We start from the raw sequence: 23,965 nt of genomic DNA, 5'->3' as shown, positions 1-23,965 counted from the left end.
TTCAAATAAAAGCCCTGGGGTCAAATTGGCCCCGCCCCGGGGGTCATTGATTTTCCCTATATGCTTATAGTAAAAACTTAAAAAATCTTCTTTTAAAGAACTCAAAGAGCTATGGCTAAGATATTTAGCATCAAACATGTTCTAATAGGTGTCTACCAAGTTTGTTCAAATAAAAGCCCTGGGGTCAAAATTGGCAACGCCCCGGGGGTCATTGATTTTCCTTATATGTGCATAGCAAAAACTTAAAAAATCTTCTTTGAAAAAACCCAAATAGCTAGAGTTAAGATATTAAGCATGAAACATCTTTTAGTGAGTGTCTACAAAGTTTGTTCAAATAAAAGACCTGGGATCAAAATTGGCCCCGCCCCGGGGGTCATTGATTTTCTTTATATGTGTATAGCAAAATCTTAAAATCTTCTTTGAAAAAACCCAAATAGCTAGAGTTAAGATATTAAGCATGAAACATCTTCTAGTAAGTGTCTACAAAGTTTGTTCAAATAAAAGCCCTGGCCCGGCCCCAGGGGTGTCATTGTTTTTAACTATATGTGTATAGTAAAAACTTTAAAAAAATCTTCTTTTAAAAAGCACAATGAGCTAGAGCTTAGATGTTTAGCATGAAACATCTTCTTATGGGTGTCTACCAAGTTTGTGCAAATAAAAGCCCTTGGGTTAAATTGGCCATGCAACGTTGGGGGGCGGGGTTGGGGGGGGCCTATATACAGGTGAGCGACCTCAGGGCCATCATGGCCCTCTTGTTGTTTGATGGGGGTCAATTTAGTCTCTGAGAGGCTGAAAATGTTAATTTTGTATTATAATTTGGCAATCATTTTTTACCTGTGTCATTTTGGCATCCTCAGTGTTAATGATCAATATTGATCCTAATTCTGATTGGGCATTATAAACATTGCAAGCTGCATGGTATTGTAATCTGTGGTTTATTTCATCAAAGTTTTGTTCCATTCAAATCTGCATTGTTAAACATCTTGTGTATTGGAATAATTTACACGTGCCTTTCTTCTTCAGTAAAGGGGAAAAAATGGGAACTGAATTCAAGAACTTCCACCAGTTTGTTTTGACCTTGAAAGTCACAAAGATGGAGAAGAGGAAAGATTTTATAAGAATTATATTTTAATGTCAGGTAAGTGAATTGTTCATATTTTCTTGGCACAAACATCATGTTTATTTTGCTGTTGTGTACAGCTTTGAATATCGAGCCAAGTTACTAATACTTTGTAATGATAGGTTTTCTATTAAAGCATTATAAAGTGAGATTTCGTAATAAAGTGTTATCAAGCGAATCAGTGGAATGAGTTAAATGTGAAACAACAACATAAAAGGAATTTCTTTCTTTAATATCACATGATGTTACATGTATGAAGAAAAAATTGACAAAAATCATCTTTTTAATGCTATTTTGGAAAGTACAAATCACATTGTAGAAATAATTACAATGATGTTTAATTACACACCTTAGATTATGTATAATGATCATATTATTATTGTAAAAGTTTTTTTTTAATGAAAGTGTGTCACTGTTATAAAATACAAAGTATTTTTCTTGCATTATTGAACAGGTGGGTGGGGGTATGAGACTAACTCCTTCATTGAGAGATTGCTTACTTTCACCTTTTGTCTTCATAAAATCAGATAAACAAAGGTCAAATAATGAAAGGTATCAATGGTAGCTATATTATATTGGTGCAATATTTAAAGGTATGTGTAAATAACAGATAAACTGAGGAGATATATCTCTGTATATAGGAGATATGGAGAACGTTAGAGAGGGAGAATGTTATCTTGCTATCAGCTTATCAGCCCGCTGACTGGGGTTTATTGAGGGGGGAGGTTTTGAAGTAACTTGGTATCTTTATCCATATATACATTCTGATTTTAAAGAGATAAACCACCATTTGTTAATAAATGAGACTAAGTAAAGCAAGAGTTGTTATTGGGATTAATTATAATTTATATATAATTTTTATATTACTTAAGTTTGTGTTGAAAGGGAGTAATATTTAAAAGGGAATAGCTTTATCTAGGAGGTGAGAATTTTTGTTAGACAAATAGAAATATGTAGATAACTGTAATATTTAAAGACAAAACAGCTAGAGTTTGGCGAGTTAATGCTATAGAATGACATTTTGACATTGTCCTTATCTTGCCTCATTAAGATAACAACTTCTTTTACATTTACATTTATCTTAAAGAAACTCGGAAAAAGAGCCCCCGTCCATTTTAACTCTTAATGCCTTAGACAGTAAATAGTAAAATACATGTATTTAACCTTATTATGTCTATTTTCAAATATCAAGAAATGTCTTTGTCCGGTGTGCAGCTTGCTCACACAGCTCTTTTTCATCTTTAAAAGAAAAATCATTATATTTGTTGATAAAGTTAATTGATAAGAAAACAAAGACTTAGGTGATAATGTAATAATTATGGTAATAGTTGTAGATATGACATACAAGTTGAAAGATTAGATACTACTGTTTTATACTGACACTATCTTTGTTGTCCATTAGTTCAGTTAGATATAAATGCTATAAAAATATGAATCATTTTGATGTTACCATAATTGATCTTAATATTGGTGTGAACCTACATGATTTTTAGCTCGTCTGTTTCAAAGGAAAAATTTAGTTATTATGACCACTGCACCATTGTTGTCATGTGTAGCCTATTTAACATGAGCATGAAACTTTGAATACTTGCGTATCATGACAAGTTGCAGTTGTTAGACAAGGGGCATTATTCTGAAAGCAACATTTTTGGAGTTTTGCCCCTTTTTAGCTTAGAATTTTTAACAGCTAAGTGTTAGCACTGTTGTGGTGCTCTTGTTATAGTGATATCTTTTATAATTGTTAAATACTTTCATCCAAAGGGTTGTAACTTTACATGTGTATACCATCCATGCACCATAAATTCTGCCCACCTTAACCTCTTTAAGGTCAAAGGGTCAAAAGTCAAGGTCACTGTGTCCTCCCATATATGAAGTTTATGAACCATGGCTTTATAACATAAGTCCTTCAATCTTCAGCCTTCAACTTACACAGAGGTCAAGGGTCAAGGTCACCATTACCCAAAATAGCAAATATTTACTATGAAATCTACAGAGTGTAGACGGTTATATCTACTAAGTTGCCCATGATACCTGAACTTCTCTCCACAGAGAGGCACCAGATGTGTTTTTACACCATGACTCTTCTAAATAGACCCCCCCCCCCCCCCCCCCCCCCCCCCCCCCCCCCCCCCCAAAAAAAAAAAATTTAATAAATACAATTTTATGATTGTTTGAAGAGGCCTATCAGTGTAAAATAAAGTTAATAATTAATATAGAGAGTGTGGAATTCATTGTACATGTATGTACAATCCAGTGCTTCTGAAGACAGAAAATATTTTATTATTCTGTAGATAGTTACAAAGACATTTAACATTGATACTCCCTAATTAATACAGTCTTATTTAGATGACTTTATTATGTTGTTATTTAATTTAGAATTGTCTGTGGTCACATTATAGTGATTCAATATAAAAATGCAATAATTTAACAGAAAATTTTCAAAATAGAATCACTCATTCAGTCAGTCAGTCAGTCAATAAATAAATCAATCAAACAATCAATCATTGATCAATCTTTATTCAGCAATCGACTGGTCTGGCTAAAAAGATATGAGTGGCACTAGTTCATTATAAGTGACAATCAAGACAAGTTGTTGTTTTTTTGGGTTTTTTTTTACAAAATTTATAAAAAAAACACCAACTTTTTGCCTGCAGACAACAACTGATGTATACCAATGCTGTACCAGTGCAGACCAAGATCAGCTAGCTGGCAAATCTGTACAGTCTGATCATAGTCTGTGCACTGTTCACTATTTCATTTGTGTGTGAAATTTTCCTTTAAAAGGATATATGTTTTTGTCCAGATTGAAAGATTGACAAGTGCATACAAAATATTTAGTGGTCTAAAGGTGCCCAGATTGAAAGAAAGACAAGTTCATTCAAGATATGTAGCAAGCTAAGGGTGTCCAGATTGAAAGATGGACTAGTGCATTTATGATATTTAGCGGGCTAATGCTTAATAAGTGGTTATAAAAGTTTTTTGTCTTTGTATTTAATTTGTTAAGACAGAAGGCAATGATTAAGATGTACAGGAATGTTTTACAATTTTAAAGGACTTTGAACGCTATGACCTTTTAACCATGACAATAGAGTGAAAGTTAATACATTTTTCCTCCTATGTTATAATTACTGTAATGTAATCTTTGTTTGTAAATGGGAGTTATTGTTTATGTGCAAGTTTTGTACTTGTTTCGGATATGCAACGCGTGTAATACATCTCTGTTTTGTCTTTTGATGTCTTGATGTTAAGATGTTGTTAGTGTTGTGTAGATATTATCATAATGTTATAATAACCAGGCTAATGTTAAAATATTCCAGTGGATTGATTTTAACATGTGTTATTTATAATAATAGCTGTACAAGATGGAACTTTTGTTGTAAGGTAATGGCTATTTTTTTTTTTTTATTTTGTGTGTGTTGTGTTTTTGTGATGATTTGTTCATTTTTTTGACATGAGAAACATGTGTTTTATGGAAAATTTGTTGTGATGAAAGATTTATTGTTTTATTTGAGGTTTGGTTTTTTTTACCATTAAAAAAAAAGAGCATTTACTGTCATTCTGCATCTAAAATTTTAATAAATTTTTTTGTTTTCCCATTGAATGTTACCATTAAATTTCTCTCTAAATAATTTAACAACATGGATATATTATGATATGTTAATGGCATAATTTATATGATAAAGCAACAGTTATAGTAAGTCTTGTTGTAAAGTAATAATATATAGTTGTAATATATTTGATATTGACAAAATCTTCTCTCTTACTGTCAAGAAATAATTGATGAATATAGCATCAGGGCACTCAACTGTAACCAACAGTAATTATACCCCCAAAAACGAAGTTTGGGGGGGTATATAGGAGTCACCCGGTGGTCGGTCGGTCGGTTGGTCGGGCGGTCGGTCCGTCCAGACGTCCGTTGCATTTTCCTTGTCCGGAGCATAACTTGAAGACTAATGGTTGGAATTTAATATAACTACACACAATGGTCAAGCACATTGAGAGGAAGTGCAGTGCACAAGAACCATAACTCTATCTTGACTAATTACAGAGTTATTGCCCTTTGTTACTTTTTCTTGTCTGGGGCATAACTTGAAAACTACTGGTTGGAATTCAAAACAACTTCATACAATTGTCAAACACAATAAGGGGAAGTGCAGTGCACAAGGACCATAACTCTATCTAAAGTAATTACAGAGTTATTGCCCTTTGTTACTTTTCAATTTTTTTCTTTTGTCCGGACCATAACTTGAAGACTAATGGTTGGAATTCAATATAACTACACACAATGGTCAAGCACATTGAGAGGAAGTGCAGGGCACAAGAACCATAACTCTATCTTGACTAATTACAGAGTTATTGCCCTTTGTTACTTTTCCTTGTCCGGGGCATAACTTGAAAACTACTGGTTGGAATTCAAAACAACTTCATACAATTGTCAAACACAATAAGGGGAAGTGCAGTGCACAAGAACCATAACTCTATCTAAAGTAATTACAGAGTTATTGCCCTTTGTTACTTTTCCATTCCTTTCTTTTGTCCGGACCATAACTTGAAGACTAATAGTTGGAATTCAATATAACTACATACTATGATCAAGCACATTGAGAGAAAGTGCAGTGCACAAGAACCTTAACTCTAGCTTGACTAATTACAGAGTTATTGCCCTTTGTTACTTTTCCTTGTCCGGGGAATAACTTGAAAACTACTGGATGGAATTCAAAACAACCTCACACAGTTGTCAAACACAATAAGGGGAAGTGAAGTGCACAAGAACTGTAACTCCATCTTGACTAATTACAGAGTTATTGCCCTTTGTTACTTTTCCATTCCTTTCTTTTGTCCCGACCATAACTTGAAGACTAATGGTTGGAATTCAATATAACTTCATACAATGGTCAAGCACATTGAGAGGAAGTGCAGTGCACAAGAACCATAACTCCATCTTGATTAATTACAGAGTTATTGCCCTTTGTTACTTTTCCTTGTCCAGAGGATAATTTGAAAACTACTGTTTGGAATTCAATACAACTTCATACAGTTGTCAAGGACATTAAAAGGAAGTGCAGTGCATAAGAGCCATAACTCCATTTTGACAAAATACAGAGTTACTGCCCTTTGATACTTTTCCTTGTCCAGAGCATAACTTAAAACGTACTGGTTGGAATTCAAAACAACTTCATACAACGGTCAAGCACAATAAGAGGAAGTGCAGTGCACAAGAACTATAACTCCATCTTCAGTATTTATAGAGTTATTGCCCTTTGTTTCTTTTCCTTGTCTTCTGGACTTATTACAGAGTAATTCAATAAAACTTCATCAATGGCCAACCACATTGAAAGGAAATGCAACTTACAAGAACCACAACTATCTTTAATTGCCCACAATTATAACTCTATATTTCAATTCTTTTACAAGGTATTCTGTTACTAGTAACATCCTCATTTCCGAAGCAGTCTTTTGGGGGGGTATTAATCACGTTTAGTGATAGTTCTAGTGTTAGCATTTACTACCAGTATAGAGCCAGGAAGTCTGCTTGGCTATCGGACTCCATATAACTGTTGGGTGACTTTAAATCTTTCAAAATTGATAATGGACAGTGTATCATAAATGGAAGCTGTAATGGAAAAAAACAGTTCAAATAAAAAATTCAGCAGATTCAGAGTTTAAATCGGTGTCATTTATTTGTTTTATTATTATAATTGCTCCAGTTACTGATGTCTTTTATCAACCAGTCATCCACCTTATTTATCAAACCTCAAATCTGAAAATGTATTCACAACCACCCAATCTTAACACTGAATTAGGGGTTTTCATTATTAACAGATTGGTGATCCACATAATCAGTTAAAATGCTGTTAAAATTGGTTTAATTTTCAGCCTGTAGATTAAGATATCCCCATGACCATTAGCAAAATCTTTTTATTTTTTCGTTGGCACATCTAATAAACATTTAGTTTTTAACTAGGTACATAATTTTAAATGGCTAGCTTACAAATTTTGTCAATATGGCTTTATAGCAATAGATCAGGCAATATGTGTTAGCTGCATATCAGACAATTTGTGTTAGCCAAACATCAGTCAATTTGTGTTAGCGACACATCAGATAATATGTGTCAGCCACACATCAGACAATTTATGTTGGCCACACATCGACAATATGTGTTAGCCATACATAAGACATTATGTGTTAGCCACACAACAGACAATATGTGTTAGCCACATATCAGACAATTTCTGTTAGCCACATATCAGACAATTTGTGTTAGCCACAGGGACAATATGTGTTAGCCACACATCAGGCAATATGTGTTAGCCACATATCAGACAATATGTGTTAGCCACACATCAGATTATTTCTGTTGGCCACACATCAGGCAATATGTGTTAGCCACATATCAGACAATATGTGTTAGCCACACATCAGACAATATGTGTTAGCCACACATCAGACAATATGTGTTAGCCACATATCAGACAATATGTGTTAGCCACACATCAGGCAATATGTGTTAGCCACACATCAGGCAATATGTGTTAGTCACACATCAGAGAATTTGTGTTAGTCACACATCAGGCAATATGTGTTAGCCATACATAAGACATTATGTGTTAGCCACACAACAGACAATATGTGTTAGCCACACATCAGACAATTTCTGTTGGCCACACATCAGGCAATATGTGTTAGCCACACATCAGGCAATATGTTTTAGCCATACATTAGACATTATGTGTTAGCCACACAACAGACAATATGTGTTAGCCACACATCAGACAATTTCTGTTAGCCATACATAAGACATTATGTGTTAGCCACACAACAGACAATTTCTGTTAGCCACACATCAGACAATTTCTGTTAGCCACACATCAGACAGTTTATGTTGACCTCACATCAGGCAATATGTGTAAGCCACACAACAGACAATATGTGTTAGCCACATATCAGACATTATGTGTTAGCCACACAACAGACAATATGTGTTAGCCACACAACAGACAAATATGTATTAGCCACACATCAGACAATTTGTGTTGGCCACATATCAGACAATTTGTGTTAGCCACACATCAGACAATTTGTGTTAGCCATACATCAGACAATATGTGTTAGACACACATCAGATAATTTGTGTTGGCCACATATCAGACAATTTGTGTTAACCACATATCAGGCAATATGTGTTAGCCACATATCAGACAATATGTGTTAGCCACATATCAGACAATATGTGTTAGCCACTCAACAAACAATATATGTTAGCCACACATCAGACAATTTCTGTTAGCCACACAACAGACAATTTGTGTTAGCCACACATCAGGCAATATGTGTTAGCCACACATCAGACAATATGTGTTAGCCATACATAAGACATTATGTGTTAGCCACACATCTGACAATATGTGTTAGCCACACATCAGACAATATGTGTTAGCCACACATCAGACAATATGTGTTAGCCACACATCAGACAATATGTGTTAGCTTTCAAACTCTGACACTAAATCTAGACAAAATTAAATTTTTATCTGTATGTTGTATTGTTCATGTAAATGATAAGGATATGCTATTTTATAAGTGATTCATTTTGTCACTTGTCTATTACTCATTGATTATAAATCACTTTTTAAATGTCAATAAATGTAAAAAAATTAGTTAAATATGTCAATTTCGTATCTAACCTTTATATATTAAGGTTTTAATGACATTACTTATTTATCACCTAAACAAATTCTGTTCTAAATACAAGGAAAATAAAGCTATAATTATGTAATTAATTGTAATGTGTAACTTCATTACTATGTATAATATTTACAGATATCTATAATGATAAATAACCACATGATGATCTCTAAAGTTAAGAATAAAACAATTGCCTTTATCTGTCTGATTAAGGTGAAATGACATATAAAATGTCAAAGTTAGATATCATTGAATGTTTTCTCACTGATTTGTTAATAACTTTGTTTGTGGATAGAGGTGGTTAATTACTGATGTCAATGCTAGAGGGCAATTTGTGAAGAATGTTTTAATTGATCAAGGTGTTAAAAATAGAAAAAAACTGTCAATTGAAATTAGTGCAAAATTGAAATGACCTAAAAAAAAGTGAATTAGTTTTGACAGGAGTATAGGTTGGTGTTTTTTTTTTAAAATTAATATTTTCTTTGACTTAAATAATTAAATAACACAGTATTGTTTAGATATATAGAGGATATTTGTTTGTTTTGCATGTAAGATTGAAATATAATTTCACTGAGTGAACACCAGATGAAATATTTTCACGAGTGGCGTAGCCACGAGTGAAAATATAATAGCTGGTGCTCACGAATGAAATATATTTCAATCTTATATGTAAAACAAATAAATTTTCTTTTTATTTCATGCGTTTTATGTGATTTTAAGTAATTTTTACTGATTTTGCCGCGTAACGTCGCGCATTCTCCTTCGTGACGTCATCACATCATGACGTCACATCAACAAGTTTGAAATATAGTTCTGTTAAATTTCTTTAATTTTGTTACATTTTTAACATAATGTTTGGTGACCTCAACTTTCTTTTCCGAAAGAAGCAAAATTTACGCATGGCGGCATTTATTTTTGCCTGTTATTCCATTCAGTTTTGATTTTCTTTTCATCCGCATTCAGATATAGTCCGGCTACAGTGAAAATTATATTTTATAAATTTCACTAGTGGTTTATCAGAAAATAATCATCTGATATATTACAATAAAACACTGGAAAGCATGAAATAATACTAATTAATTAAACTAATTGGTATAATATGACTGTATTAACATTGCATCTTGTTTCTAAATGGAGGACAATTTAGAGTGATATGAAGAGAGGAGGAACTGGATGTAATGGTTTTACTGTAAAGTTCAAGTTTGAACATTTTATTGGACTTGTCATTTATCAGCTCTTCTGTTTCATCTTCAATTATCGCTGCATCATTGTTGTGCAAAAACTTTAATGTAGCTTGTTTCTCAATCCGTTTTTATGGTATCAGCACAAAACTTGGACTACTTTATAATTATTGTAAGACAAGGGACATAATTCTGAAAGCAATATTTAAGGTGTTAATTTAGAATATTTGTCAAAATTACCAGTTAAGTAGAATAATTTTAAAAAACATTGATTGGTATCAAGATAAAACTTTATAGAATACATGTTTAATTTTTAAATTGACAAGATGTATTGCAAGGGTCATTATTCTTAAAGAAGTATTTTTGGAGTTATGCCTCTTTTTAACTAGAATTTTTGTTAAAACTTCTTATCAAGTAGGATAATTTAAAAAATATCAATGGGATTACTATGAAACTTTGAACACTGACTTTGACAGGGGGCATTATCCTTTAGAAGTTCATGAACTTTTTAGCTCTACTATTAGAAGAAGGGCTATCCTATTCATAGTGGCATTGGCACCCGCATAACTCTTCGGGTTTTTTATGCAACATCTTATCTCATCAACAGGTATTTGCTTGTAACTTTACACACTTAATTATGAATATAATAGTAGGTCTTTTTTCCAAGGCCCATAACCCCAGTATGGATATTGACAGAATTATGGCCCTTTCACACATAAGAATTTTTACCCCCAATATAGTTCACACCATTCCTAAAAGGATCCTGCATTCATTATCCCCTTTAAATGGCTACTGGGATGCACAATTCTTTACCACTTGCATCCAAGTGGATGCAGAAAATTGTAATGCTGATTCCATAAGTTAATAAATATTACTTAATATCATACAAATCCATTGCACCACATGAGTGTATGTTACATTGTAAGCACCATGATTTAGTAAGGTGTCGGACTATATGTATTTGAATTAGATTTTGGACATCCTGAATTAATGGTCATTTGTGGTTGGACCCTTATTGTTAATGAACCTGCATCCATTAGACACCTAGAAATTAAAAATGATCTAAATCCCTGATTGTTGCATTGTATCTTTTGAAAGATTTAAACAATTATCTTATAATTTGAATCACAAGTGTCATGACAACTGTATGCAGTCCAAGAAAAAAAACTTTCATAGATCTTAAATAAATAATATGATAATAAAATAAATAATATGATAATAAACATAGATCAAAGAATAATTTTAGATTTAATCTGTGTTATATATCTACAATGGAATGGCATGTTTGATGTTTATAAACTGTTAAATATAAACCTGTGGTGTTAGATACAAGATGAAGATGATTTGATTTGCAGATGTACAGACTGATAAAAAAAATGGTTAATTGGCACAGTAAACGCTTGTTTCAACACAAGTTTAGGTTTCCACTTTTTTTTGTTGTTGATATTTCTGTATCCAGATACATTAGATTTTATTTAAGAAGTGGTTTATATATTTTTCTATATTTTTTTTTTGAAGAAGAAGAATATAGGAATTTGGTTAGTTATGTGGGTGTTGATTATCCATCAATTATTTTATTAAATATATATAACATTTTCTGCACTTTTTTAGTACTGTGCCATATAAACTTTTTGCATAGAGAGACAAAAGAGTTAAAAGCTTTAAAGAAAGAAATGGGGATATCATTATAACATTATCATGTTTCCTAACTAAATTTTCCTTAATAAACAAGAAGACAATAATTATGACAGACATAATTTTATGTCAGGAACAAAGATTTAGTTAAGCCCTGTTTCTTGTGTCAAGTCGTGAGAAAATTTACCAGCTGTAGAATTATCTCATGTGCAGGAATGTATTTTATAATGCAGTAGAATGATACCTTGGCGTGTCAACATGTCCACAAAATGTATGTTATTGAGTGAATAACAGATAAAGTTTGACTCTTTGTTATACACATGGCTTAAAGCTGCTCCTCTCCAGATCGGAAAAAAATATAATTGTATACAATGTAGGTTCTGCTTTGGATGTTTTATTTAGAATTAAAGTAGCTTATAGGATTATTTGTATGACTGACAACTTTGTCAACATTTAGACTTTATAAAACTACAGTTTAGGTGGAAGCTGCTTAGGATTGGGGGGGGGGGGGGGGAGAAAATTCATATTTTGTTGTTACCAGGGAAAAGTATTTCGAATAAGCACAGAAATGTATTTTTGACATGTCTTATCTATATTGTATGTATGTGTTTGTTGCAGGAATAATTAGAATGATTACTTAGAAGCATAACAAGGGTGTATGCTGGATAAAGCATGATAGAAACTAAACAGTTCTATAATAGCCAAATTATATATCTATGATTTATGATTTTTCTATAGTCAAAAAATATTGACATGCTAAAGCTAGATTCAGAAATATTTTTGTTCTGGGTCAGAATTTGCTTTCAGAGGCGAGATATTGCCCAGACACGAAAATAACACAATATTTCGTGGCGCAGTATAATTAGTTGGACTAGATTTTTCAACTGAAGCTTGTTGATCTAAGTAAGATTAAAAATACAAAAATAATAAGATGTATACATGGGTTTGAAGATTTAATGTTATGAATTAACTGTAAAAAAGATAGGATTCTTATAATTTGTCAAGATAATAAACATTACTCATTTATATTTTTAAAAAAAAAACAATCACTAAAATATCAGTGTCATTTAAAGAAAATGAAGATAAAGCTTTACATGCATTGTCAGAAGGTCTCAAAAGAGAAAGTTTAAGGGAGTTAAAGTTTAACAGATTTCAGATTTAAAATACATACAATCTACCAATAGAATACACAGATGTACAGCTATTCAAATAACTTTAGGTCCAAGCATACTGGTTTTAAAAAGCCATCCGGTTAGCTCAACAGGTTACTGTAAGAGTGTTGAACTGTGAATCGGGCAACATGGGTTCGATTCCCGGATGGTGCAGGTCACTTTTAGTGTGATAGATCATTAAATCCTTTCAATGGTCATTCGCACTGTACCTCTGCTCTGGTATGTACAGAAGTTTCAGTTCCTTGCGCTAGTACTGGTAAACTGCTTGACAGCCTGCCAAGGAACGTTGCGTAGGTTGAACTGTGCTCTGGAATTGCGGCTTTCTGCCGTGATCTGGAGTAAAAACTACCATCACTACAAACCACATGCTGGTTTAAAGGAATTAGGCTTAAAAATGTTAGATGTGACATAAATGTAAGGGTTACTCTTTTACAAATTGTCTTTAAATATTCCACTGCGCTTATATGACATTTAGGCAGTTTTGCTTCCATAAGTAAATGTTAGCATTGATTTCATGGCGACAGTGGTAACTGAAGTTAAAGAGATGAGAAGAGGTACTTTGCTCTGCACATAAATGTAAAATGATTCCAATTAAAGTTGTAACAAGTGTCTGCTTAATTATTAATTATGTTAATAGTATAGGATTGATAATGGTGAAGAAAAGGGTGCTGCTATCAACATGGTTTATATTTCACTGGATGATTTTATCATATTAATGCCAGCTGTTTTAGCAAGCTCTGTGTACTGGGTCTTATCTTTAATCTCCTATAATAACTAAGTACATTCTAAGAAACATGTGTTCTCATCAGATCTAAATATTTTGTCTCTGTGTGCTAAGAATATGAAAAATAGTCAATGGTGTAACTTATTTTGAAGAATCAAAAAAGGGGCGATGGATATATTTGAAAATGGATTTAATATACATGTATTTTGTGGAAGCTCTATTGGCAAGTAATCTTTGTAGATTTCATTGTCTTATATCATACATTATTGTTATAAAGAAAATAATTCAAACTTTTATGATTGTCATGTGTATGTGTAGAAATGTTGAAAAGTGATATTTAGATATTATATAGTTTCATAATGTATTATAAACAAATCCACTCTTGCAACAGTTCATTTAAGAATTAAACTGAACTGGTCAGAAACAGAATAACTATGGCTTAATGTTTGAATACTTGTAGTTCTATAACTTCTGAAGCAAGTTTATTTTAAGTTATATAATATATCATAGTTAAAAAATAGATGATGAATTATCATTGATTACTTTCAATAATTACTACTTAACTGAACAAAATGTAATATAACATTCAATAACATATCATTAAATAGCAAATTTTCTAAATTATAACAAATCTGTCTACAATCAATATTATGTCATCATTTTAGTTTGATGTACTACTTGATATATAGTTAGCCCTGCTAATACATTGTTGCTGACCAGTGCTTATAGTATACTTTTCATCTATCAGTGTCCACCTTTGTTGGGTACAAGATTTTTGGACTACCCTAATTGCAGTATATTATAGTAGAATAATTAATACGGTATTGTAATTGTTTATGGCCAGAACTTGATTTTGTAGTCAAACATACAATGTTCACATTATAACTGATTTCTACCACAGATTTTGGAAAGAAAATTGCCTGTTGTTTTATATCACCTCACTTTTTCACTGAACTGTTTGACATATACTTAGCTGCTTTCAAACATGGTACACTTCTTTATGAACTTTGCAAGATTAAATGTATTTGCACTGTAATTTTGGAGAGTGTTGTCTTGTGGACATCTTGTGTGATGACTTGTAGTTAATTATTTAGAAACTTGTTTGTGAGCTATTGCACTTGATTATTTCATGTTAGAAGACAGGAAAGGTGGTGAAATATGATATATTATAGGATACTTTTCAAACTCTTTTTCTGAAATAAGGTATTACCATATATATAATTATGTGTCAAGTCAGTATGCGCTCTTTATTTCTAACACAGGAGTTAAAAAAGTTCTATGTGGCATTTTATGAAGTAAAATAACTTTATATTTTAGATGATTGAGTAGCTGGTAACCATGGCAATCCAGCGAGAGTTGAGTAACCAAGAGGAACTTGTCCATCAGTTAGATCCTGAACCAGTCTTTGATTATCTGTTGCAACACAGAGCTTTGGACCAGTCTACAGTTGAGGTGATCAGAGATGAAGAGAAGCTTGCAGACAGGAATATCAAGCTCCTGCAGCATCTTGAAGAACTAGGCAATCCTGCTGTTGAGTTATTCATAAATGCCTTACGTCAGTCTGGTCAGATGCATTTAGCCAGTTCTCTTGATGTGGAACACAGAATTAAACCTGTGTATGGGAAAGGTAACCATAAATTTTACTATACTCCCACCACATAAGGTGGAGGGGCTATACTGGAACTACAATGTTTTATCCGTTAGGCAGTTTGTCCACCTGTCTCCGCAGTGAAGGTCAAATGTCATACAATTTATGTGTATTTCTTCAAATCATATTATACCTCTTGAAGGATTTTCTGGGCTTGGCTCTTATGTTCTCCTCAACAAGGCAATAGACAGAACCATGCTGCAGCTGTGCTAGCTCAAGGGCAAGGTCACGCTTGAAGGTCAAGTGTCAGACAACTATTTGTCCCCTTTATAAATCCTATACTGTTACAGGATTTTTTCAGAATTGAAGATTTGTTAATTAACTTTATATCAATAAAGTGATGTGCATACCCCATGCTGTCATTATGCAAGGCCAAGGTTATACTGAATGGTTTTATCCAAGGTAATTCCAAAATATAAATCATGTCAATAATTGAATTTTCATGAAATTGGCCAGATCTTTATTATGTGTAATAATTAATTTATATGTAGACAAATTCTTCATGTGCTGAAGTATGACCTTGACCTTGTATTATAATTGACCTGTCATAGACAAAATAATTAAAAAGGAATTTGAGTTCTATAAAACTAAGTATAGGGGCGTCTGTGACCAAGGGTAGTTGGCTTCAAACCACTTGACCCTTACCGCTGTGGGCCCGAATTCAGATAGGGACTTTGGATTCTTTCATGTGAGGAAGTTATCAAGCTACCTTATAGAATGCTGGTGGTGCTTCTCAGCTGCCTGTGTCTGAAATAATGCATGGATTGGCACCTGAGGTCTTCCTCTACCAGTAAAGCAAGGAAAGTCGCCATATGACCTATACTGTGATGTAAAACCCAACCAAAAAACAAACAAACTTTGCTATAACTTTGTTATTAATTTTTGCATTTGGTTTATACTTTGACAGACCAAACTTTCAAATGAGAAATTAATGAGCTTTGACAGACTTATAAAGGATTCTATCAATTCACCTTATAACTATTTTTTTGCTGTAAATTTCAGGGTACTGGGAGAAACAGAGATACAAAGGCCAAATAACCATATCATTCCAGTTGGTCGCAGCTAAAGTTATGGTGCGTAAAGATTCCGCGGAGGATAAGTCTCCCAAAATAGTTGATATTAATGCAATGTTAACTCCTTTTAAAGTAAAACATTCCTATGAAAATATGACGCGTTTTGAAGATGAAGGGACTGAGCCGAAAGCTCGTAAAATTCTAGAGTACTCTTACGATGAGGATGACGATAAATCTTCTTGTTGCTGGTGCTGCCTGCCTTTCTTCTGTTGTGCTCCAAATTCACGTAAGAAAAAGAAACAAGAGTACGAAAAAAGTGCTAATTCAGTAATTGTGACCTCTAAAATTGGTGCTCACTTAGAAAAAAGTAGTTCTGATATTTCATTAAACTTTTGTGATGTTATGGTATCCTTGCCTTCACAACCTGCATCCCCAATTAAAAGTGGATCAACTTTTTTCAAAACACGAAAAATGTCTCCAACGAGTGAGTTAAGTTCCAGTCCAGAAAGTCCAATGTCTTTGTTGCCAAAGTCAGATTCAGTAGACAGGAACTCGAACAATCAATTAAACGAGGCAGTAGTTAACGCATCCCCTGTAACTGACACTGATGTTGTGTTTCGTGTTAACGAAGAGGATGTCAGTTTTAAAAGTACGAAATCTGAAAAAGTTGAGAAGCCAAAGAAGAAAAATAGTGCGAGGAAAACAACTAGTGATTCTATGTTGGAAATAAAAAATCAGAAAAATGGTCATATAAATAATGAAGGGAAAGGTCAGAGTATTTCTGATAATAAAGAAAACAGTGATCCACTGATAATTGGACTTGAAGGAAACATTAAAGATAAAAATGGGAAATGTAAGCCAAAGATTTCTCCACCTAAGTCATTAAAAACAGTAAAGTCAAAAGGAATGACGCGATCAGAGACATACGAGCTAGTGGAGCGATGGAAAAGTGAAGGATTTGCATATCAGATGGCCCGGGACCAGTTCTTTTCTTTTTTTGATAGCAATATCCAGAGTCGTATAGTACGATATTTTGAACAAGAACGTAGTACTCTTGTACTGCAAATTAGTGTTAGTGATAAAATGGCAGTGTGCACGATTTGTATGACGACGAAGGAAGTGCGAAAGCTGCGAGAGGATTACGAGATGGGTGTACTCCATGATGAACTTGTGCAATGTGTTGATCCACAAAATGTTGTCGATAAATTGGAATGTTGTGCAATTCATCTAAGAACTGTTATCGATGATGAAGACTTTGCTTTATCATATCAAGAACTAAGTTAGGACAATGATTACAAGGATGGCATCAGTCAGTGTTCATAGGGGATATTATGATGGTTTGGTGTTCACATGTTTAATTTATGAATTATGTTAAAAGCAAAGCTAGCTTTAATCTATGAATCATGGCTTTGTTAAAAAAAGCAAAGCTGGCTTTACTTGCAAACACCTGAATAATAAATCCATGTAAAGTCATGGACAAACAAAGTCAACTTGTATATATCATCTTTATTTATACATTTCATTTGTCTCTAATTTTAACAAAAACTTAATTCACTAGTAAAATCTAGCTTGACAGTAAAAAAGTTATGTACAAAATTTGGATGCAAGATTAGTCTAAGATGATCTTATGGATTTTTAGTTTTAAACAGTAGTTTTTTGCATTGTTTATTTGCACACCTTTTGTATTTCTAGTTACTAGAGTTTTTGTTTGCCACATATAGTTTTAAGATTTCCTACTTATGAGTGTGTCTGTAATTTGTATTATGCTGCAAGAATCTACATTATCCTTCAGAAACAAACTTCTTTTGAAAATTATACTGTTTAAATTTTGGTTTTAGAGAACAGTGTTTTTTTTTTCTCACTTTTGGGGAAGGGGTTTGATGCCTTTGGAGGGGAAAATGGAATAGGAGGGGAATTTATTTCTTCACAAATGAGGAGAAAAGAAAAAGAATTCAGTGCATATTTTATTATACCACTTACCACTGTAAGATTTACTGTTGATGTGACATTGTATTCTTTTCGGTAGAAAAGGGGAGCAACTCTCGCAACACAAGTTGAAAATACGTCCCTTTTTTTTAATATACGGATTTAAAATATCGACAGCAGACACCGGAAGTAGCTCCCCTTACTTATCGGGAACGATTTGTAAACAACCTTGCTTAACAGTAAGTCTTACAGCCATATAATCAAACATTTTTTGGCAGTTAGTTGCAAAAAATGATATTCATTACAGGCAAATTTAGGCTGCCATAAGGGGGAAAATTTTTGCTTTGAAGAGGGAAAAAAACATACTATTTTGAGGAGGGAATGAGGTCGAATTTTGCAGAATATTTTGTTGAACAAAAACACTGGATAATGTAAGATGCTTGTAACCTGAAGAAAGTAGTGATAAATTTGAAACATGTCCTTAAAAATAGCAAAATGTAAACAAATTATTATTTTGAATTCCATACAAAATACTAATTCACAATAATTACACTTGTTGACAAAATGCAACAAATGAAAAAGATGGTTCAGGTAATAGGCCAATGAGTATCTTTTGGATACTATAAAAGTACACCAAAATTATAAAGTTTTTGAGAAATAAAAATAAAAGCATTTCTGAGGCATAATGGGCATTTAAATATTCTCTAGTAACATTGCGATATATTATATTAATGTAATTATTATCATGATAATATTATATTAATATTATTATTATTTTAAGTATTATTAGTGTCATTCAAAATAAGACTAGCAAATTAAGTTAGAATATTATACATAACCAAAAGATGTCTTTAAATATATAGAAATGTTTTAACACATATGATTTTAACATATTATTCTTTTTCAACTGTATTTCAGTTTATTTGAAATGGCTATTAAGATATACATGTACTTTTATAAATGATGGCATAGTTTTAGATAGATTCTTATTATGAATTTTGTTTTATTAAGAATTTATTTGTTTTTAACTTTAAAATACTACTATTACTAGGAAAAAATAGTGACAGAAAAACTAGTGACAAATCTTTGTCAGGGCAGTATCCAGGGTTACCAGAAGGGAAAAGTCAGGGCTGTCACAAGGTTACCACAAGGGAGCAGTCTGTCAGGATACAACATTAGGTTTTAGGGAAACACTTATCTACCTGCAGATACAGATATAGACTGACTCGGCCATTTACTGGCAGAATAGGTCTGTCACTATTGTTTCTGTCACTTACATTATAAGTATGTGGGGAAAAGAGTTCTAAACAAATAAAAAAAGACATGTTATTTCAATACAAGTTATTCCATTGAAAACAATGGAATTACAATGTTTCTATATTTATTCTATACAGACATAAATTACCTCTGTATATCAAACATGTTATTTTGTTTTCATTTGACATACATTTTGTTTGTTGTTTTATTTCAATCAGTATTGTCTTTTAAATGGTAGTCAGTTATTTTACAAAATGTTGGCCAAAATATTGTGGTCCAATTCTTAGCATTTCTTTCTCATTTTAAAAGTTGTTCTTTCAGTTCAAATTGTTGTCTCTTGTTTTGTTTTGATTAAATGTTAATTTGAGTGTCATGTTGAACAAATTATGTTGTGATGCCGAATGTCTTCATGCCTATCTGTATACAATTTTATGTGCACTCTTCTCCATTTAAGCCCATTTAAGGATAGGTAAGTAGCCACTAGTAAAGAATCAGGCCAGCATGCACATGAGTTCAGTCAAAAAAAGGGGGGGGGGGAAGCTGGGCAAGTCCAATAAAAAAAATCAGCAGGCAAAGAGTCAGTGTCTAATTTCCATATCAATCTTAAAGCTGCATGCCTCAAGATGAGCCATAATATTTCTAAGATTTTAAGAAAAGTAAATAGATTCAAGTACAATGTAATAATTTACATGTTAAATATATGTGCGATAAATGACTGATTTGGCAGTTTTTATCACCATATTTCTACTGCATGACTAACACTATAAGGGCTATTTTTCATATTTTGAATTCTTCTTGGTAATTTACGTAGATTGTAAGTGCTGTTTGCAATGTGCAAATTATTTTCACAATAAGACTTCACAATATTTTATTATGCCCCCATTTCGAAGAAAAGGGGGTATATTGCTTTGCACTTGTCGGTCCGTCGGTCTGTCGGTCCGTCGGTCCGTCGGTCCGTAGACCAAATGGTTTCCGAGTGATAACTAAAGAACCCTTAGGCCTAGGAACTTCAAACTTGGTATGGTGATTGGTCATGACCAGTAGATGAACCCTATTGATTTTGGGGTCAAGGGGTCAAAGGTCAAGGTCACATTGACCTTGTAAGCAAAAACGGTTTCCGATCAATAACTAAAGAACTTTAAGGCCTAGGAACTTCAAACTTGGTATGGTGATTGGTCATGATCAGTAGATGACCTCTATTGATTTTGGGGTCAAGGGGTCAAAGGTCAAGATCACATTGACCTTGTAAGCAAAAACGGTTTCCGATCAATAACTAAAGAACTTTAAGGCCTAGGAACTTCAAACTTGGTATGGTGATTGGTCATGATCAGTAGATAACCCCTATTGATTTTGGGGTCAAGGGTCAAAGCTCAAGGTCACATTGACCTCTTGGGTAAAAACGGTTTCCGATCAATAACGAAAGAACCCTTAGGCCTAGGGACTTCAAACTTGATATGGTGATTGGTCATGATCAGTAGATGACCCCTATAGATTTTGGGGTCAAGGGGTCAAAGGTCAAGGTCACATTGACCTCTTAGGTAAAAACTGTTTCCGATCAATAACTAAAGAACCCTTAGACCTAGGAACTTTGAACTTGGTATGGTGATTGGTCATGACCAGCAGATGACCCCTATTGATATTGGGGTTAAGGGGTCAAAGGGCAAGGTCACATTGACCTTGTACAGTACGCTCACCGCGGGTTTTGCTTTTTCCGCGATACCACCGCGGACGATTTTTTTCTATCGCGGACAAACGCGGGGGCTCGTCCGCGATGAGAAGCCTGATTTCCCCGCGATCCCAGGTGTTCAGTTGTTTCCACCGCGGACAAAATTCTGACGACCGTTCTTCATTTATCGATAAAATCAGTCACCCGTTTCCCGCGGGGGAACGCCATGGTCAGTTGGTCAGTATTAATTAACCTCCAATAATAATAGACGTTTTATTATTTTTTAACGTCATCTTTTTTACACAATGACTTGAAAATTGACCACAATCGTCTCCTTAACCCATTACTTCATATACACGCCTTTTAACGCCTTTTTTCACCCCCCTTTTTTTGTTGTCTCAAATGATGAAAAAATGCCTTATTTAGGCCCCAAACACTTGTTTTTGTTTGAGAAATGTTGTTAAAAAAAAGTGACCTCTTTTTCGGCGCGGCCCCCAACCAAAAGATACATCAGGGGGTTGCCAGAAGGGGTATGTGCCCCCTTCTGTTTTGGGGGTTTGAAGGGGCGGAGTCCCCCTCATCGCCAAGAAAATTTTGGACTTGTGAGAGGCTACAAATGACCCCAGATTGATCAAAAGGTAACGTGTAACCAACGCTGAAAAGCATTTGACTAAATATCAATCCATTGAGAAATTTTGATGGAAAACATCAACGCAAAATAGTGATTTTTGGCAATTTTGAGATGTCCCCTTGTTGCCATGGTAACAGAAAATTTAAGCCTGAGCATGTTGTTGCAAGGGCAATGGTCCAGTTAACATTTGTGCCAAGTTTGATTAGTGTTGAAGCAGTTTTTATAGTATTATAGCAATTTGAACTTGTAACGGGAGACTTTTCAATGAAAACAGCCATTTTTCACAAAATGCTCATGAAGTAATGGGTTAAATGTTATTATACGTTAAATTATTTGAACGGAATTTGAAATAAAAATAATTACAGCTGTACCTCTTTTTGTTGTTGTTTTTAATATTTTTGTTATAAACGTCCACAAAACTATTCGTCCACATACCAATATTTTTACAACTGAAATCGTCATTTATCACTGTCAACTTTACTTGTTCATTCCTTGTGGTTCTATAAGTATTATTGCTGTTAAACTATATGGGAGCCATAAATATGATACTCAGTAAAAAAAAGGATATTTGTGCTGATTTCTCAATGATGACTGACGCTACAGTACATGTGCTGTAAGAGGTCGATGAGTGTGAATACAAGACAGGACATAAATAAAATACATGTACATATATTAGGAATAAAAGAAAAATTGTTGAGGGTTACGTTTTCAAAGTTTTTAAATAAGAAACAAAAGTTGGCATATAAATTGTTGTAGTATCTTTTCCATAAATGTCATATGCCGATTTTTTCATTATTTGACTTCAAGTTTCTCACTACCATGAAGTTGCGACGACAATGACAACCGGTGTTTGACCGCCGCGTTCCTCCGCAATTTACCACTGCGTTCCGCGGGGGAAACGGTTTCAGCTGCCGATTTATGTCCGCGGTGTTGAAAATTTTCTGTCCGCGGGGTCACGCGGACAATATCTGAGCAAATTTTCGTCCGCGGTAAACCTCATCCGCGGGGTCACGCGGGTTTTGAAAATGTCGCGCTGAGCGTACTGTAGGTAAAAATGCTTTCCAATCAATAACTTAAGAACCCTTAGGCCTAGGAACTTCAAACTTGGTATGGTGATTGGTCATGACCAGCAGATGACATATTGATTTTGGGGTCAAGGGGTCAAAGGTCAAGGTCACATTGACCTTGTAGGTAAAAACGGTTTCCGATCAATTAACTAAAAACGCTTAGGCCTAGGAACTTCAAACTTTGTATGATGATTGGTCGTGACCAGCAGATGACCCCTATTGAGTTTTGGGTCAAGGGGTCAAAGGTCAAGGTCACATTGACCTTGTAAGTAAAAACGGTTTCTGATCAATAACTTAAGAACGCTTAGGCCTAGGAACTTCAAACTTGGTATGGTGATTTGTCATGACCAGCAGATTACTCCTATTGATTTTGGGATCAAGGGGTCAAAGGTCAAGGTCACATTGACATTGTAAGTAAAAACGGTTTCTGATCAATAACTAAAGAACGCTTCGGCCTAGGAACTTCAAACTTGGCATGGTGATTGGTCATGAGCAGCAGATGACCCCTATTGATTTTGGGGTCAAAGGTCAAGGTCACATTGACGTTGTATGTTAAAACGCTTTCCGATCAATAACTAAAGAATCCTTAGGCCTAGGAACTTCAAACTTGGTATGGTGATTGGTCATGACCAGCAGAGGACCTATTGATTTTGGGGTCAAGGGGTCAAAGGTTAAGGTCACATTGACCTTGTAGGTAAAAACGGTTTCTGATCAATTAACTAAAAACGCTTAGGCCTAGGAACTTCAAACTTTGTATGATGATTGGTCGTGACCAGCAGATGACCCCTATTGAGTTTTGGGTCAAGGGGTCAAAGGTTAAGGTCATGACCAGTAGATACTTGATAACCCTTATTAATTGTTTGATCACTGGGTCAGAAGTCATGCATAATAACCTTATCACATGACTAATTGGCTACTGATAGGGGGCATACATGTTTTACAAACATATCTTGTTTTAAAATACATTTTCAATTTTTTTCGGCAATTAGCAATCTGGAGGCTGTCATTTAGTGTCTCTATACATGTAGTAGTGTTTATATTAGGTTTAACCACTTAAGGAGTATTTTTCTACTTTTAATCATGATTCCTGTAACAAACATCTAGAGGTACTCCAGCACTGTAGTGAGTTAAATCCAAAGTCAATTAAGTTTGTTAACTAAAGTATGCATATATAGACTTTTCACATTGGCTGTGCCACTGTACCATTTTCTGTTTTGTGTGTTTTAATGTTTGAATTG

The 23,965-nt window shown here is 33.9% G+C and overlaps 1 protein-coding gene across 5 annotated transcripts in view; it reads left to right on the top strand.

Moving 5' to 3' along the window:
• LOC132725431 (uncharacterized) overlaps positions 1–20,233 on the top strand; it is a 53,645-nt gene extending 33,412 nt beyond the window's left edge. For 2 of the 5 annotated variants that reach the window (XM_060710564.1, XM_060710563.1), the window contains exons 2-4: positions 1,024–1,138; positions 14,837–15,146; positions 16,170–20,233. In XM_060710564.1, coding sequence (XP_060566547.1) covers positions 14,858–15,146; positions 16,170–17,464 — 1,584 coding nt within the window. In that variant the 5' untranslated portion in view covers positions 1,024–1,138; positions 14,837–14,857 and the 3' untranslated portion in view covers positions 17,465–20,233. Of the gene's footprint in view, positions 1–1,023; positions 1,139–1,940; positions 2,043–4,255; positions 4,502–9,098; positions 9,257–14,836; positions 15,147–16,169 lie in introns of those variants that run through there. The other 3 variants (XM_060710566.1, XM_060710565.1, XM_060710567.1) reach the window with 3 other exon arrangements.
• Positions 20,234–23,965: the final 3,732 nt, after the last annotated feature.

The sequence above is a fragment of the Ruditapes philippinarum genome, unplaced genomic scaffold (genome assembly GCF_026571515.1).
Source record: "Ruditapes philippinarum isolate M1 unplaced genomic scaffold, ASM2657151v2 ctg5539_1_1_1_1, whole genome shotgun sequence".
Lineage (NCBI taxonomy): Eukaryota > Metazoa > Mollusca > Bivalvia > Venerida > Veneridae > Ruditapes > Ruditapes philippinarum.
This window is presented reverse-complemented; position numbering and strand designations above follow the sequence as displayed.